Raw genomic sequence first — 19,248 nt, 5'->3', positions numbered from 1 at the left:
AGAAACGGCACCGTTACTGTTACAGTGCAGGAGAGACTGCATTGAAAGGAAGAGTCTGTGCATGCTTTGCAGAGAGATTTTTCAACGTGTCAGGCTGTTCAGGTGCTGCTATCAGCAGAGTAAATTCAAGCCTGTGGTCAGTGGGCTGCATTTTCTTCACTACCTTTTGCAGACACCTGAGGAACAGTCCTTATACATTCTTTGGTTCTCAGCCCACAGGTTGGAAAACACAGAGCCACCAAATGTTCTGCAAATTAAATGTTTTCACAAAATATTCTTATTTGTAGATGTAACGATTTCTTAATTACCTGAGACACCGTGACAGGCTGTGACTGACAAACATGAGCAATGTGTGTGAGACACCGTGACAGGCTGTGACTGACAAACATGAGCAATGTGTGTGGGGAGACTGCCAATTTCTGCATGAACAGTAAAGCATGGGGGTTGAGGAGATTTTGCTGTCACTGTCAAATGAGTAAAAGTTTATGTGGCTGTTTAGAACGTATAATATGTTTTCCTTTAAGTCATGTAAGAAGAGGAAGCTCACACAAAGTGGAAATACTTCTCATTGTTATAGGAAGTATTCAAATTGTCAGATACTGTGGTTGGCTTATCCTCTGAGCTGCAGTGTCTGCCCGGTGTACAGCACAGTTCATTTTTTGGTCAGTGCAGAACTTGCTGGCAGTAAAGACCTGAGCACCAATAAGAAGCAGGTAGGCTTTCTAACTTGATATGAAACCCTTGGCTTTCTCTTTTTTTTTTTTTTTTTTTTTTCCCCAACCTGTTCTAAATTGTAGTGAATGTGATTAAATATGCTCCACTTTCATTTCATAGCCAAATTTATAGCTCTGCTCTGGAGTAAGCAAAGATGTGCTCCTAAGCAGAATACCCCACCATACTTCGACTTATGGATAGAGCAGTTTGTTTGTCTTTAGCAAGTCAATAATAAACTTGGCGAGGAAAGGGTTATGCAAATTTAGCAGAACAAATAGAGTTTCTTTTACATTTAACTACAGATGCAAAAGAGGCTTCACTACTCTCCAGTACAAGTTTGTTGCATTACTGACTAGTTTGTTTCTATACCATTCAATTCTGTAATTCAAAATGGTTTATGAGGATTACTATTTCACAGGAAGCTGTAAAGAAAACAGAAGAATGTGAGCAAGAAATTGAAAAGTTGAAACAATTCTTAAAGAGCCACTTGGTTGAAATATCACATGAAGATCAACCACTGGCTCAGAAGACTGACTGTCCAGAGGTGGGTTTCATTGTTTTCTCTCTCATGTCTGTTACTTGTCCTGACTAACACTAATCATGACGACGCAGAGCACTGAGAAATAGCACTGTGCTTCCCCTCCCTGCCACAGTCAAGCAGGCAATTGAGTGCCATAGTGTGACTGTGCATACATAAGCTGCCATATACCAAAAGGTATTACAATTAATATTAGTTTTACAAGTTGGATATATCTTTCATAGTATACTTCTTATTGACTTTGATGTGTCATTTGTACCTATATCAACTTCTAAGGGAAATTTAGAGTGCTTTTTTCATAACAGCTGACAGCTGTTTTGGTGAAACAATATGCAGCACTGATAAGTTGCCTGTGCTCAGCATCCTGCTAATGCTGCTGAGGAAGCACCTTGGGACAGTGCATAAGGAGAGAACTGAGTCCATTTCTGATCACCGACCATGCAATGGTACTTTTGGCAATTCTGGTTAGGGTTAGATTCTTCAGACCCCTTTCCTTGTCCTCCCTGCCACACTGTGTTTTCATCAACTAATAAACATGTGCTTTTTTCCCTGCAGTCAGGTGCTTTCTGTAATGGATGAATTGATTATTTAATGCAAAAAAAAGATATATTTTAAGGACAGCACTGCAGAAGTCAGGAAATTACTAATTAAGTGTAATAACTATTTATAACGTGCCTCTGAAATGCTCAGCTTTTTGCAGTCAGTCACAATAAAGTTAATAGACATACATTGTACTTACCTAATAACTATAATCACTCGGCAGGCTCCTAAGTACATAGCTGCTCTGCTGTCAGATGGTTGGATGTTGGACGCTTGATGCTAGTGCTAAGCATGACTCATTTCCTGATTCTTACTTGTTTTTGTCTTTTGAGTGTAGGACTCTGCTTAATAGCTCTTGTTTTAGAAAAAAACCTATTTCACAGTTGTAGCATTTCATGAATAGAAATGGGCAATGGAATTGCCCATCTTATTGAGGGGCTTCACATGAAGAAGTGATGTTAATAAAGATTTGGTTTCTGAGGAGGATGTGGCTAGTTAAGTTTGCAAAGCAGTAGATGGTAAATGTATGCTGTGAAGTCTCCTCCTGCAATGAAACAAACAGAAATACTGTTCTTAGTGGACGTTTATAAAAATATGCCAAATTATCATGGATGGCTGTTTCTTCATTCCCATGACTTTTTCTTTCCTCTACCTTTGGAAGGTTTTACCTTGTCTTTCTGAGTGTGTGAAAGAAAAAACCTCCTTGTCTGAGCAGAGTTCTGATGTCCTTTGAAAATTTGCTGGAGTTTCTGCCTCCACCTTCCCCATCATGCAGCCACACTAGTGTTATTAACAGAAGAAGCTGTAGTCGAGACAGTCTTACTGCTTTCATCTGTCACAGATTATTACTTGTGTAGCATTATTCACACCATGATAAAGCATGCTGTTATTATTTCCAGCCTAGCATCAAAGCTTGCTCTGGTGTACTGAACCCAGTGTGCAATGGGATATTTAGTCATGTTTCAGTTTTCTGAGCAAGCACCAATGCTTCAAAGAGCTTTAGCATTCAGTAATGAAGTCAGTAGGATATTTTATTCTTTGCCCTGTCTTACTCTGTCATTTGTTGTGCCTTCTTTGCTCACCTGGAGACTGGGTGGTAAGGAAAGGCAGTAGCAGAATGCCATAAGGGCAGAACACCGGACAGAGCAGTAGTCATGGCCAGGGAGGAGACCAAGACAGATTTATTTCCCCCTTTGTTAGTGCAGAGTTACTTGGGTTACTGTTTAATCCCTGCAGAACATTAAATAATTTCCTTGTACTTTGCTGGGGGCTGTTGCTCCCAATATCACATTCAAAGACATAGGATAGTTTTGTCCATAGCCATGTCACTGAAACCCACCAAATGGTTTATTTTTCCTTCTTTTAGGCCAGCTTCGGCAAAGAAGACTCAGCCTTGAGCTACCCTTATTGCTGTCTTTGCCTTCATCAAGGCTATCTCAGTGTTTTGTGTCAGGTTTCCAGGGAAGGTAGTTGGAAGTAACATCACCTGTTCTGACACACAGAGTAATGTAACCCAGCTGCATTCCCTCTCTCCTGAAGGAAACTCATATTCCCATGGCTATGCAGGACCTAGTTAGAATTAGTTATCCAGCCTTTCACATTTCCTTCCAGACTACCAAGACCATTACAGGTGGCAAGTGCTGTCCTGAGCAGAACCTGTCGCTGCTGTTTTGCATGTATCTGGACATCTCGTGCATTGGCAATGGGGAACTGTCCCAATGCCCTCAAAAAGGAAAAAGGGCAAATAGCCCCAGTCCCAGTAAGATACATCACTGCTATCATCTGTTACATTACTGTTTGGTTAAGTAAGAAAAATGGATGCTTACAGATGTTTTTTCCTTAGGGAGAAATGGAAGCTGTAAAAGAAGAAATCATAAAGCTGTGCCAAAGAAAGGAAGATATCCTTACCGGGATGAAGAATTCAATGTCTGAGCTTCACCAGCGCTTACAGCAAGAAGTGCCTGAATCAGGAGACGAACCCATAGCCTCTGTATTAGCACAAAGTGACTTGATTGGGACTGATATTTCTGGTCAGCAGGTAAGTGGTGCACCACGGTGTGATCCTTTACCCGAGCATCAAAGAGGGAAGGTAAATAGCCCTTCTTCCTCCAGGAGGAGTGGCACGTGAGAGAGGAGCACCCCTGCAGCTGTGAATCAATACTACTTCTCCTCCCCTTTGTGCTTCCGAATGGTCCCAGAAGGACTGAGCATGATGCATGTCTAGGAGAAAGCAGGAGAGAGGTGTGCCTCTGGTTATATTTTAGCATGAGCAGATCCAACATGAAGTTTTAATCAAGCAATCAACAGCAACATGCTCGATGTGTAGTTTTGCTGATAGTCAGTTTTTCTGGGATTTTTGGTAAGTTATTTTCACGGAGCAAAATAAAAAAAAAAAAAATATTTATCCCAATTATAGCTGCAATGTTGAAACGTTACAGCATAAAGAAAAGTCCCAATTTTTAGAGGTGCTTAGTACCTGCAGCTTTCAGTTACTTTAATGTAGGGTGGCAGATGTTCATTGCTTCTCCAAAAGTGGACCCCAAATGGTAACTTTCTTTTGGCTTACAGGCAGAAGAGAAGAGGTTTTTACTGTTCTTGTCATGAATAATTGGGCTGTCTCTTTGTGTGTATTTTTGTAGTTGAAAAAAAGAGGAATGATGTCTCTTCTGCCTTCCTTAGATGAAGAATCAGAAGACTGTTCTTCCCACAGTAAGGTGAGTTCAGTATGTATCTTATATGTAGAGCAGTATATGGAAGATACAAGATTTTGCTAATTTTGCTAATTATGAAAAATGTGTAAAACCAAAATACTTCAGAACAGATTGAAATATCTGTTATCACTCCAGGATACTAAGAAATTGCACTTGAGCCAGCGTACCAATATTACAATACCAATATTACACAGCACATCATTCTGTGATGTGTGATCCTGCTTTTGGTGGGATTGCTTATACAGTAATACCCCCTTAATGGAAGTGCTAGTGGCAAAATATGGGCCTAAATGCCAATGTTTATATGTGGAGGTGGGTTTCAGAAAGAATTGGATAGCCTCTGAAGTGCTAAAACTTAAAAGAAACAACCAAAATTATTTGTATGTCAGAGCTTAAGAAAAAAAGGGCACGATCAGACTATTTGGAATGAAGTTAAGACAGGAGAGATTTCTGGGAGCATGGGAGAAACTGGGAGACACTGAATCTGGGGAGTCTGAATGCCCAGATGAAGTGCAGAGGAGCAAAGCTGGGAGTAAAGTTTCCCGAGAAAGTTAACAGCTTTTGGAAAAAGAAAAACAAAATCCATGAAGCTTTCTGCACGATTTCCTGCGGCCTAGGGAGTAAACAAGATGTGTTTGAATGAAATCAGGAATGTGCGGAAGTGCTGGTGAGCTTGTAGCCTACCTACCCACTTGCACAGCAGTTCACAGACTGCCTAGGCTGGTTGTGACCAGCTTCTGTCATCTGCATCTCCTGGGAGAGACTGTGGCCTCCATCAAGTTTTGAAGAGTCTCTATTTCTCTGAAGTCCTCTCTGTGCATATTAGCCTTTTTGCTGCATCCTTGCAACAAGAATCAAAAGGAAATGTGACAAAGAGGTGATAGAGTATTGGAGGGATTGCTTTAGCCTAGGCAAGGGTGAAACTCCATGGCTAGACAATGCAAAGAAGTCCAAACAGCTTGGATAGAGGTGGTGTCTTACCACTCTGATCCAAGCACTTCAGTTTCAAGGTTTTGATTCTGCACCTTCATTGGTGTAGTTTTCTTTACATACAGGACCTTTTAGGGGACAGAACAAGAGAAAGATTGTTACTTGTCGCTTTTAAATTTTTTCTAAATAGTGTGAAAAAATGAGGATACTCTTGAGGTCTCTAGAGAAAACTATCAGTGTCATCCAGCTGCCATTCGTCTTGCAGCAGAGCTATAGAGGAAGGGAAGAGGTGGGATTTGGGAAACACAATAAAGATAGATAAACAAGGCAGAAATAGAGCAAAGTGTTAGTAAAGATTTGCAGTAATTTACATTGCCTGAAGGAATATCAGAGCTTCCTGTTCACAGCTTAATGTTGACCTGTTACTGCTCTCAAAGGGAAGTACAGCCACAGAGAAAGATGCAAGCTTTTGGCCTTCAGAAAGAGATGATGAAAGGCACAAGGAAGACAGTGCAACCTCCTGGTCTTCTGGTACCTTGACAGATGGCATCATTCAGGTAATGCGCTCCAGTTTATCTCCATGGGGATGGGAACTCATCTTTATGGAAGACAATTGCACAAGTCCTAGGTATTGCTGAAGTGTGCAAAGCAAGAGAATTGTAGAAATGCAGGACATGATGGCCTTATTCAGATCCTTCATCTTCCATACCACACTAAATTTTGCCCTTTAAAATCTCTTTTCCTGTTGCATATATTGATTGGACTCAATGACCTTAAGGGTCTTTTCCAACCTAAATGATTCTATATTAATTTCTTCTAGCCTGACAAAAATCCCAAAGATAGAAATGCATGTTTGGAAGCAGCAAAGCAGCCCCATCCCTGGAAACATACAAGGTCAGGTTGGACAGGGATCTGAGCAGCCTGATCTAGTTGAAGATGTCCCTGCTCATTGCAGGGGGCTTGGACTAGGTGACCTTTAAATGTCCCTTCCAACCCAAACTATTCTATGATTATAGGATTCTAATTTGTTTCACTAATTCCTAGAAAGGCTGTAAAATGTGCATTTGTTGGGTGATGATTTTTGGAAGAGCTTCTCTTTGTACATGAGAAGATCAGCATGTAAGACACCCAGTTGGCTACCATTTTGGTGGCATTCTGTTCTTCATGGTGTCTTGATAATGTTGTGACAGCTGCAATTGTTAGTATATCAATGTTACAGAGAACTTCTCTCTGTGAATACTCTTGGGCCAGGACCACTGTAAGTTGAGTGGCTGCTGCCCTTTGAGGCTTCTGTAGCACAACAAATACTTCTACTGTTGCCTTTCTGTCTACAGGATGCTGATGAGATAATGCAGTCACACAGTAGACATGGTGAGGAAACTTCTGTGCAAACTTTGCAGAGCACTGAAGACCCTGGCAGAGGTGATGGCAGTCAGGCTATGGTGAGTTTGAAGGTCTGAAGCAGGCTGAACAAGGTGACCTGAGCTCATTGTATAATCTACCTACTGGGCAGAGGCCCTGTTTTGTTACGGTTATGCTACTGGAGTTTGCTGCAGTATTTATGATATGGTAGGATACCTACAACCCTTTGTGGGCCTTTTCATATTGCTGTTTTGGGTGATAATAAACATTTGATTTGCTTGTTGGAAATGCAATTTACTACGGAACAAAATGGAGTATTTTCAGGAAGTAAGACGCTGGCATTCATGCAGGCATGAATGGAGGGGTTCAAGTGATGTAAACATACATGAACTATGGGGTTTTTAAGTGGCAGTTAAAGGAGAAGTTAAGGAGATTGACACTCCTATATGTTGCTGCTTTGTGGAAGGTATGCACAGGCTAAGGGAGGAGTGTGCAGCAGACTATAGGTTATATACAAAAGAGCGCATGGAGGCAGACATGAATGCTCCAGGAAGGCCAGGAGCAGCAGACAGGTAGCAGAGCAGCCTCAGTTCTTCCTGGGTTTAAAGCATGGAAGAAGATAGAATCCGTCGTTGCCTGGGGCAGGAGCAGGCCCCCAGGTCACTTTGTCTCCCATTCCTCTGACTCCTTCCATCATGCCTAACCTTTAATTTATAGTTGAAAAACCATAGCAAACTACTAAAACCCAGCCAGCAGCACAATATATTCTGTATTGATATTAAAGAAATTGCCTTCTGTGAGTGTATTGTATGTGATGTAACGGTACGTGTGATCTCCCTGTGTTTTTTCTCTCTGCTACACTGTGATGCTGTTGGTTTCTGCATGTGCAGGACACGTCTAGGCTCCCTTTGCAGCCGCAGGAGGTGTAGTCACTGCAGTACCTAAGCACAGCACGCAGTTCAGCTGAGCTCCCGCTACTTGTCTGTGCTAGGCTGCGCTGAACCCCTGGCTGCACTGAGGAAATCTCCATTGAGGATAATGAGATTTTAGACACCTGTGTTCAAGAGACAACCTTCAGCTGAACATTTTGGGTTTGCAGGAGCCTTATAAGATGGCATATACCGCTGTGTTTTGTCAGCATCTTGCCCTCAGGGCCATCCATGACCTGTCAGACCATGCAACAGTTCAGTGGAGTGCTTTCTTGAGGTGGACACAGTGGCTCTGTGGTCTGTGGAGAGAGTCTTGTCAGGCTGTGAGCCAGGGTCCTTCTTTGCTCAAGCAGGCAGGTTTTTTAGAGGAGGCCTCCTTTCTCAAAGGATACGAGTCAGCTGTTTTGCTTGCAACATCTTTTCCACTTCAGTGTTGTGCTCCATATGCTACACGACTCCCTGTAGCAGAAAGGAGACATTTATTTTTATAAATGGTAAATCTATTTGTTTTCCCTAGACATGTGTGTATGTGTAGAGATTTATAAAGTTGATTATGTTCTCCATTTAGAGCTTAACTGCATGCTAAAATTAAATAATTCCTACTATCTTAGTGATTGCTAAATGATACCATTTCCTCCCTCTGGCATGTTGTCCCTCCCATGCAAACATACCTGCTTCCAAATTCAGTTATAGCAGCCTAAAACACAATTTAGGATTCAGAAAAACATTTGAATTACTGGACGAGGAAGAAAAGACTGGTTATAGTTGTAGGTGAAGGTGTTCTTCCTTTGAAGGAGAACAGAGGGTCCAATATGCTGGACAGACCCTCCTCTCAGGGAAGTCTGCCTCCCTGGGACCCAGGTTAAGGAGGTCACTAGGAAACTTGCTAGCCTCGTACAGTCCTCGGACTATTGCTATTCCATGTGGGTGGTGATGAAGCTGCAACACGTAGCCCAGGGCCTCAGGACAACTGGTAAGGGGATCTGGGGCAAGGGCAATTTTTTTCCTCTATTCTTCTAGTTGTGGGCAGTGACACTGGAAGAAAAAGATGGACCCAGTTTATAAATACATGGTTCCGTGGCTGCTGTCACCACCACAGTTTTGGGTTTTTTGATAATAGGATGGCCTACAAGGCACCAGGCTTGCTGGCGTCAGATGAGGTTCACCTCATCTTTTTTGAAGGGGAAAGAGGGTCTTTGCTCATGAGCTAGTGGGGCTGATTGACACAGCTTTAAACTAGGCTTGCAGAGGGAGGGGGATAGTATCAGGCTTGCCTGTGACAAGCTGTGAGATGAAATGTAGGCAATCCAGGTGAATCTTGGAATGCATGGAGGATAATTTCTTAAGCCAGGTAATAGGCAGCCTCACCAGAGGGGATGTGACACTGGACCTGATGGTCACCAATGCAAGTGAGCAAACTGGTGACAACAGGATTGGAGGCAGCCTGGGCTGCAGTGATCACGCACTGGTGGAGTTCGCAGTCCTGAGCACTATGGGTCAGGCAAAGGGTAAAATCAGGGCCCTGAATTTTAGGAAAGCAAACTTCCAGCTCTTCAAGGAGTTAGTGAAGAGGACCCCCTTGGATACTGCCCTCAGGGGCAAGGGATCAGAACAGAGCTGGCAGAACTTTAAGGATACTTTTAATAGAGAGGACAGACTGAGAGAGCTGAGGTTGTTCATCCTGGGGAAGAGAAGGCTCCGGGGAGGCCTTATTGCAGCCTTTGAATATTTAAAGAGGGCTTATAAGAAAGGTGGGGCCAGACTTTTTAGTAGAGCCTGTTGTGATAGGATAAGGGGTGATGGTTTTAAACTAAATGAGGGTAGATTTAGACTAGGTATAAGGAAGAAATTTTTTCACGATGAGGGTGATGAAACACTGGCACAGGTTGCCCAGAGGGGTGGTAGATGCCCCATCCCTGGAAACATTCAGGGTCAGGTTGAATGCATGACGTGTGCATGATCACCTGCGCAGACGATACCGGTTTGTTTTTTTCAATTAATTTGACTATATATCTGTTTTTCTATTTCTGTGGAGGAAGAGGGTAAAGTTTACTGCAATAACAATGTCTAGCTGGGGAGTGGCAGGTCATGCCATAAGTGTAAACTAAATGCTTATGTACGCATTCAGGCGTGATGAAAGGTTGTCATGCACAGTATTATACATGTGTAATGTTTTCTAATTTAAATGAATGAACTAAACCAAACAGGCTTAGAACTAGAGCTGGAAATTTAACATGGAGATTGAAGGAAACTGGTACATTTTATTTCTTCAGTCATGTATACCTCAGCAGACATATCTAGACTGCTCTGGGATCTGTATACTCAGATTTACTTTCTGTGTTTAATGACACTGCCCCATACTATCTTAGAAGCAAACAAGGACAGTAAGGATTAAAGAAAGACATTGATAGCTGAAACAATGCATTTTTGCTTTCTGATTTTCTGCCAAATCTCGTTTTAACATGGATCTTGTGCACTACCACTGACCATCTCAGGTGCCTTGAATGTGCGCTCTAGAGCTGTGGGATTGTACAGGTAGTTTTGTTCATGTGGTGTTGTGCTTGATTTACTTACTAAGTACCAGTATTTGCATGTGTTGGAGGTATATACATATCCGTACAGCCTTCCAAGCAACTGCTGATATCGCAAAGCATTTCGGACTTCTCCTTATTACGGAAGTGCTTATTACCAATATTGCTTCTTAAGGGAGGGCAAATAAGCAGAAAGAATTACACAAGACATACTTAAAAATACACCATTTTTTTTTCTGTGTGACCTAGACCCCAAATAAAGCATATTTGACTGTTGGAACCAAACACACAAGTAGCTTATAAGCATTGCCCAACAGCTTGCTTTGCAGCTTTAAACTGCATTGCTTTTACATCTAACTCCCACAGAAAAACATCTCTCCTCAGGGGAGAACTGGTTAATGGTGAGTCATTCCACTTCCTGTGCGCTCAGGTATACCTGGGCAAATGCAAATCGCTGCCTGGAAACCAGTTACACCAGATCCTGGATCCCCTGGCTGCTGAGTTTCCCTTTCTTTTTCTCTTTTCCTTCTTTTTTTTTTCTTTTTTTCTTTTCTTTTTTAATCTGGGAACACGGCGGCAGAGTGGTTTCAGAGCTCTGTGAGTGTGAACGTTAAACATTTCCCACCAGTAAGGGGAGGGGACAGAAAGAAAAAAACCGGATAGATAACCGTGTTTCTTTCATGTGCTTTGCTTCAGAGTGACACGCTGCCTCCTGAAGCGGTGGATGGTGGTAGGCCTGAGCCAGAAACGATCCTCCAGGTGTGCCAGGCCCAGGTTGCCGAGCTGGAACAATGCCTAGACAAAACTAAAGTGTCCCTGGGGTCAGACCCCCAGACCCCCAAAATGCAGCAGATGGTGGAACAGAAGCTGGCCGACTGCGAGGTAAGATGGAGCGGTCAGTTTGCTGCTGTCGTCCAAACAAGTTGCCCTTCCCTGGGGTGTGTGTCTGCAGAAAAGCTATGTTTACCGCTTCTCCTCTCCCTGCTTAATCGGCTTCATTACACTGCAGAAAACAGGTAACCGCTTGGCTTCAGTTTGAGGTGCAGCTTTCCAAGGGCTTAGTTAAAATACTTGTTTTTAGAGTTGGGATCTTTATGCATCCGGGGGATTTAGGTAGAACTCTTGAGTATTTTTAAAGTTTTGTTTTTCTTTGGATTATTTTCAGAAACATGGCTCAGTACAGTTTGAATCCTCTATTAAAAGGCATTTTTTCATTGGTCATCGTGATAAATCAACTAGAAAAAAAGGAATATTTTTTTTTTTCTTTTGACATTTTCACTATCTATTTTTGTTTCAGTGATTTAAAAGACTGGTATAAGATAGCTTCCGAGCTGGTAAATTCTTCTTTTCCACTTTTTGCATAAAGCTGCCAGCATAGGTGGAAAGATAGGGATTTTCCCCTGCCCTCTGTGAGCAGTGACAATATTTGGACCTACTGCTGTACTTCTAGGGCAGCCTCTTGCCCCAGATGGCAGCGGAAGGAAAGGAGTGGGTGGTACCCGTTGGCGAAAACAGGTGGAAGAAAACAGGACTGGCATGACTGGCTGGGGTGGGTGGGAGTCCTGGCATGCAGCTTTTTCTCTGGTGTGCAGATTAAAAGAAAATGTGCAGGCACGCCACTTTGAAGTTCCCTGTGGTGCCAGTCTGGTGTACCAGTTTGCTTCAAGCACTGAGTCTACATAACGCAACAAACTTCACTCACAATAAAGGAGCCAATACCAAAATGTCCCCGTTTTAAATTACTAGGAGACATTTCCAGCTGTTTTGTTGGTGGTGGTGGGTGGGATTTTTTTAATAGGAACTGAGGGCACACCAAGAAGAGGCTTTGGATTTAGGCTGTGATTCAGCCAAGTGCTCTGGTGCTGAACTCTGGGAATTAGGATTCTGTATGCACCTAAGTAACTGGCTGTGTCTGGATCCTATTCAGGGTTCGTGTCAGCATAGACTCAACTGGGCAGTTCCAACCAGTAAAAACAAGCGGGCTTCAGGCAGCTGTAAGCGTTTCCTGTTGGCTTTTCACAGTTTGGCTCAATGTTAAGATGTGAACTTGGCAAGGAGGAAGTTTTTCTAACCTAGTCAAGATCTACACAGAAAAATACACATAGCACAAAGCAGAAACAGTCCCTAGATATAGATGTATGATGTAAAGCAGTTAGTGTATTGCAGTTGATTACTTTGCAGTTGAGCCATGGTGCCTGTCTCCACACTCACCTTAAAAACGTGAGTTTAAAGTAATGCAGAAATGCACTTTGATTCACAGCAGCTTGAATCAAAAAACAGACCCCAACAGTTTACAATGGCCCGGCTGACACATGGTAACATTACTGTGTTTTGGTAATTCAGCATCATTTCTCCCAAAGTATGATGTGATCAATCTGTGCACTGCCTCTTTCTCCCCCCTTGGGGTGTGTTGCCTTCTTGGTTGCATCCAAATGGAGTCTATCATTTCTGTTTTTCTCTTTTATTACTCCATATCTGAGGTAATATAACTTCCTGCAGAGGCTGTTGCTTGAAACGGTTTTATTTAATTGTTCAGAATAAAAAGAGAGTGTTGTACTTCTAAGGATAAATAATTGACTGCTGTCCCTTCTAGGTGATGTTATCAGAGATTGAACAAAATGTCCTTTCTTTATGGAAAGATTGTGGAGGTAGTCCACAGTACCAACAAGAGACAGAGGCGCTTTCCTTGAAGCTGAAGGAAGTGAAGTGCAATTTGGAAAAAGTCCAGACGATGCTTCAAGATAGATACAATGAAGAGCAGGTAAAGCATATGAATGCTATGCAGAGCAAGAGAGAGTCATGGTGCTTTAATGTGCTGTAGTTGCAGAACGGTTAGAGCTCACCATGTGAAGCAAGGAAAGGAGAAAAGTCAGTAAGAAATGTCAGACTTGCTATTATTCTACTTTATGGTACTGTATAATTATTTGTAGTTTGCAGCAAGTAGTGGATTTTTAATGAGTCTCTGAACAACAGCTTTTCTGCTTTAAGTGCTCGGTGACAGAGGTCAAGATTTTATGAGGAGTATAGGAAAAGGATAAAAAGGGTTTTTTTGGTTTGGTTTGGTTTTTCAAAAGCCTTTAAAATGCCATGAAGTTTGTCTGTGACAGTATCACAGCAGAGAGGCCTTTGAGCAGAAACTTTCTCTTTGAAGAATGCGTAATGGCAAGGGCAGTGACTGCCAGCTCTCCTGTGCCACAGCAGCACAGTCTTTGCTGAGTTTCCCAATGGGTGAGACAGTAACTCCCAGCTTCAGAGCTTATTCACACTATATTGTGCAAGGGGACAGAGAAGGCCACCTGATGTGTTTGTGTAAAAGCAGCCAGTCTCTCTGGTGCTGGAGGAGCACAGTCTAAAAGGGAGCTTGAATGGCCCAGGAGAAAATCAGTGCTGGTAAAGGCTCGTGTTGAAATATCTCTGTGAGCACAGATAGATAGAAAATCCAGGTGCATGAACCAATTTATGATCATAAATTGCACTTCCCTATAATTTGGTCAAACAATAAGAATGGAGGGTTAGTATCAATTAATCTGCTAACAGGAGAAGCAAAACAAGCCTTGTAACTGTCAGGGAGAGAAATGTGAGGGCTTTAGCAGCAGGTTAGAATGGATCAAACTTTCAGTAAATGGAACTGGACAGAAATCTTTGCAACAGTAGCAACTGTGTTTCATGCACTGCTGATTCTATGTATGGTAAGTCAGAGACAACTCCACTTTTGCTATTTCCCCAAACTGCGCCTGTAGGTTCTGCCCTCTTGGCAAGTCTGGAAGCCTTCCCACAATGAGTCTCTCTTTACAGATTCACAACAGGGAGAAGATCGACCCAGAGCCCCTTGAGATCCTACACTCAAATGGCTCCAGCATGCCACAGCTTGCCCTTGCTGAACAGCCGCTCGTTTCGCACAACCGTTTCCAGCACCCACAGGTAATTCTCCTACCATCCAGCAGCCAGGCTGCTCCACACCCCCCGTGGGTGTGGAGGACAGCTGTGTTTATTACCTGCTGCAGTTTTCACTGTGGGATCAAGTCTGTGAAGAGTAGGTTTTGGCCACCCCTCTCCTCCAGGATTAGAGGAGTTTGTCAGGATACAGAAAGGCCTCACCCCCAAAATCCTGTGTCCAAAAGGTTTAGCAATACTACGAAGCTGGATAGTACCCTGACACTTGCCTTGTATCATAGACGGATGGCATCACCCGTCCCTCCAATCTCCTAACTTTGAATCAGTGATGTATTGTGAAATCCAAATCTATATATTGACGTTGCTTTTGAAGACGCATTTGAAGCTGAAGCTAAATCTTTGTGAACATTTTCCCATGGGCTAACTCACAATGACTTTAAGGTTGTTGTTAACACAATAAAAAAATCATGTGATGTGCTGTGCTCTGTAAACTACTTCTGTTTTGCTAACTCAAGATTAGCTTTTGTCCTTTTCATGCTATTGGAAAAGAGTTGGAGAAGATGATCCACCCTGAAGTGGTAAAATCACTTACTTTTCACTTGACACTCTTTTTAACTAATGGAACTTGACCTCATATTTCAGCAAATCCCCATTTTCCCTTGCCTTTTTCTCTGTACAAAGATGGCAGTCGATGGCCTTCAAATTTCCACATGTGCGTGATTTGTTTCTGACTGATGGGTTTTGCTTTTAAAACTTTACCTCAGGCAGAAATATATTCCATAAAAATACATGTTTACAGAAAACATTTTGTTGGGTAAACTCATGTTTACATATAAACTGCATTTTATTGGTAGATGTATTCTTATTTTCTTTGCTAAATAAATTCATGTAAAATGTGATTGGAAAAGCAGAGTCATAATTTCAGATTTATACAGTGCACACAACTGATTTTACTGTTCCCGCCATTCTCTGTGCACAGGATCTGAAAGTAAAAGCAGCTGAGCAGAAAAGCCTCATTGACTTCATTGAATCATGCGTCGAAAAAATGCAGCCACAGTTTGAGGACAGCGTGACTCAGAAATTAGAATCAAGGTACAAAATAACAAAATCAGTTACCAAATTCAGTGGTGTAAAACTGCCTAAACCCTCTGAAACTTTGCAGTGGCACTATTGGTTCTGTGCGGGGATGTGTGCCTTTAGAAGAAAAATTGCAGAAGCTGGGAAACTTCTGCTATCAACAGTCTAGAGAAATGGAGTCTCATTTATGTGACAGCCTCTTTGATATTGGGCTGATTCCAGTGTTTAGAGACAGTCTTGATATCAGGCAGGACTGACTCCTGCCATAAACTAAAGCAGGCCCATCCAGAGGCAAGTTGGGTATCTCTGTTGGCAGCCTTTGCTGTGCAAACGCACAGAGACTCCCCGCCAGGTTTAAAGGGAGCATCTTTGAAAAGGGGACACTGGGATCATGCACCTCCCAGCATGGAACCAAGACATGCTCCCCATATTGCCATTCCAGAGATGGAGGCTGCCAGGAGGCCCTTTTCACTGGAAGGGAAAAGCCCAAAGGAATTTATCAAAGCTTGGATTAAAGATCATCCGTGCACTTGGTTTCACTCTGGTTTTGAGGCAGTAGAAACCAATCTTATGCAAGAAGTCTTAGAAATCTAATTTTGCTTGTTCTGCTTCAGTATTTGCCATTCTAACAATGTTTTCTCAATACAGCAATGGAGAATCTGATCCAAAGAGCAAGCAGGCTGATCCCACCTTTACTCCAAAGGACCAAACGGGTAATAAATGGCAATATTTACAGGAAGAGCTGTCATCAAAGATGAGGTCTCCTCTCTGCCAACTTGTGGAACCTCAGGTCCGTTTAAGTTCAGTAAAACACTTTTTGTGCAGACAGTTGTGGTAAAGATAGCAATTAGCGTATCTTCCTGCATCATCGTATCATGTCTCTTCATCAGATAACTGAAATCTGTGCAAGCGGTCTCCAGAGGAAATTTTTACTGCATACTGTTTTCTTTATTGTCTTTTAATTTTACTTTGAGGTAAATAATGTCTCTGAAGTAGTGACTACTAAGAATAGTGTGGGAGCACATAGGTGAGTCCTTGTAGTTAACAGTCAGACCAGATGTTATCTGCTTAATTCTTTCAACAGAACTAAGAAAGTTACCCAGCAAGCTCCCAGCTGAAATTTATGGATGTGGGTTAAGTCTCAGTTCTTGCAAGTGAGAACATTTTGGTCAAAACAAATCTCTGGCTTAAATTCGTTCTGCCATTCACCATTGTGTACTCTTTCTCACATATCAAAAGCAGTGTTTAGATTGCAACAAGAGCAAGCTATGTATTCATTCTGAACAGACTCAGAATTTTACTGCTTGGACAAAACTATAATTTCTGTTATTAACAGTTTTGTTCACAGTCAAGCAAAATTACTAGATTCCATGTTCTCTGAAATTACTGCATTACATGGAAGAGTATTGGTCATGTAAAAGGACGAATGTCAGCTCTTTTTCAGTGAGGACTTACACTGCAGGGGGCAGCAGGGCTGCCTTAACACAAACTACAATCTGTAGCCCTTAAAGCTGGGAACCAGAGGCTGTTTTTCAGTCAGTGTCCCGTCAGGGCATAGCCTAACCAACTAATTTTTGCCAGTAAAAGGGGAACTCTGCTATCCAGGTGCTTTACGTTAATGCCTTGAAACTTTCATTTTAATGCTTTTTGAGAGGAGTGTTATCTAGTTGCCCAGGACCCTGTCTTCATTTGAGCTGTTCACCTAATTGCAATGTTCTTTTTCCAAATGTTAGATTACAACAAAGATGAACATGCTGCCCCGAGGCACATTCGCTAGTGCAGGAACCCCAACTGTGGAAGAATTGAAAACTTTCACTGTCCAGCTGGGAGACCTAAGCCAAGAAGCAAATGTGGTGCATGCACAGGTAAAACCAATATGCCCTAGTATTGCAAAAAATACCAGGGATTCTAGACACAAGACACTGTTTGGGCACTGGGAAACGTAGCCAATAATCATATTGTTGCAAATGGCGTTCCCTGTAGTGTAGCTTTTGCATCAGGTATGGACTATAATGTAGAAATCGCCTTAGGATTTTGAGAGGAAACATTTCAAATTTCAGCTATGATACTTCTGCTACCTGAATCCAAAGATTTGCTAGTGTGGATAAAACTACTCAAACTTTGTAACTGTATATGCAGTCCTGAGTAATGCGCTCTGGGCAATCCTGCTTTAGCAGGGAAGTTGGACTAGATGATCTCTAGAGGTCCCTTCCAACTCTGAAAATTCTATGATTCTGTGATTCTGTATAAAGCAAGGAGTCTGTGAATGATTTCAGTAAATCTGCAATATTTGAGCTGACAAGAAAAATTGTATTGTGCCCATTCTTGAGATTATAGACCTGTAAGACCACAGCCACTCCCAATACATAAAAGGTCATTGTCTCAGCTTTGGCTTTGACAGTTCTGAATATTACGTGCATATAACTGTCTCATCCAAGTCCGTCCCTCAGTATTGCATTAATTCCATTTTATTATTAGCTGACTGAACCTCTAACCTTATATGAGTGAATAAATCTTAGCCATGCCTTGGGTGAAAGTAATGAAAACTTCTGACTTGCCTTTACCCAGGATAAGGTGGCAGAGGAAGTCTCTTCCAATTTGGACAGAAAATTGTTTGAGCTGCTTCTGGCAATCAGCCGATGTTTGAATAACATGGAGGAGATGTTAAACACCTCAGTCCTCTCCACCGAAGAGGCAGCTGTGCAGCAAGCTCTTTATGAGGTAAATGTCCTAAAGCATCCAGGCAAGGATAAACCCCAGTGTATATCTGTTACAACAGAATATATATGGCCTGGTATTTCCTATCTGTTTTGCTGGTATTATTCAGGACTAACTCCACCAAACTATTTGGTATTGCACAGATTTGGGCCTATGGCTTTTAACAATTATCAACTTGAGTCCTGCTGCCTTTTACAGGCAAGAGTGCTTGGACAGAGACCATTTTCACTCATGTTATCTTTCTTTCAACACTTTAGACTCTTTCTGTCGAGCTGCAAAAACTTCATGCTGATCTGAGTGATAGAAAGGACGATCTTCTGAAGTCTATTAGCTGCGCTGGTGGGAGCACAGATGTGTTCTGCGAGTGCTTTAACAACTTGCAGGCACGGCTGGAACAAACTCAAGCTGCCACTGCTTCAAGGAGCAGCTCAGTGAAAGCTGGGCTGGATCAAAATAGCAATTATCAGGTACTCCACTGCCAAATGCACATCTTGTTCCATAGCATCTGTTAGACTTGTCAGTGTTAATGCATTCGGATTACACATGAGCAATCTATAATGGGCTTTCTTTTTTTTTTTTTTTGGTACTAAACAAACTTGTCTTAACCTCTCAAGAAGCAAATTAATTTTGCTGTGTACAGTGCTGTTTGCAATGATGACTGCCTTAGAGGCCTTAATCACAGCAGAAAATTTGCATGCACAAAGGATGGAAGTAACCTGGGATCTCATGCATGCAGAGCTACAGGCTAAAGCAAGTTTCTCTGTGTAGGGATTTGGCCAAGGAGGGTTTTGAATATTCTTTCTGTTGCTGTGTGGACTCAGGAGAGGCAGCCTTCTTCCCTTTTGGTGCCATGTCTGGTACTGGGCTACTTTTAGCTATGTATTGGAGGTTGATTTGACCCTTTGTTTTTACTGTACCTTTAGATTTTGTGCCACAGTAGCAGAAGCCCTAGTTTTGTGAATTTGCATTTTTTTTGTTCTTTTTCAGAAAAGCAGATAATGAGAAACTTCTCTACAGATTCTTGTGATGGGCTAAATCTACTAACTATTGCTGTAAAATATTCAGATACGGTATTTAGGCTGAAGTAAGGAAAGAAAAGCCTGGTCTTTGAAACACAGTTTCCAATGTCCAGCAAAACTCCAGTGTGCTTATCATATTTGCAAGTCAGCCTGGCTCTTTACTGCTGAATAATAAAACAGTTCCTTTGAAGAACACTGGGATGTTGCCTCCAAACAGTAGCAGGACTAGTCTGGCAATGTTTACTTATGCAGAATCCAAGGAGCTCCATCAGTCACCAGTAATGG

The 19,248-nt window shown here is 42.1% G+C and overlaps 1 protein-coding gene across 1 annotated transcript in view; it reads left to right on the top strand.

The window, feature by feature from the left end:
- The window catches only part of SYNE2 (spectrin repeat containing, nuclear envelope 2), a 178,975-nt gene that overhangs the window by 93,401 nt on the left and 66,326 nt on the right, over positions 1-19,248 (top strand). The window contains 13 exon segments of the mRNA XM_009891211.1: positions 1,133-1,258; positions 3,636-3,830; positions 4,432-4,506; positions 5,871-5,990; positions 6,768-6,875; positions 10,952-11,137; positions 12,849-13,016; positions 14,051-14,176; positions 15,129-15,241; positions 15,875-16,016; positions 16,960-17,091; positions 17,795-17,947; positions 18,202-18,411. Of these exon segments, the coding sequence (XP_009889513.1) occupies positions 1,133-1,258; positions 3,636-3,830; positions 4,432-4,506; positions 5,871-5,990; positions 6,768-6,875; positions 10,952-11,137; positions 12,849-13,016; positions 14,051-14,176; positions 15,129-15,241; positions 15,875-16,016; positions 16,960-17,091; positions 17,795-17,947; positions 18,202-18,411 (1,854 nt within the window).

The sequence above is a fragment of the Charadrius vociferus genome, unplaced genomic scaffold (assembly GCF_000708025.1).
Source record: "Charadrius vociferus isolate BGI_N301 unplaced genomic scaffold, ASM70802v2 scaffold308, whole genome shotgun sequence".
In the NCBI taxonomy this organism is placed as follows: Eukaryota; Metazoa; Chordata; class Aves; order Charadriiformes; family Charadriidae; genus Charadrius; species Charadrius vociferus.
Note: the sequence above shows the minus strand (reverse complement) of the source record. Positions and strands in the feature narration are given on the sequence as shown.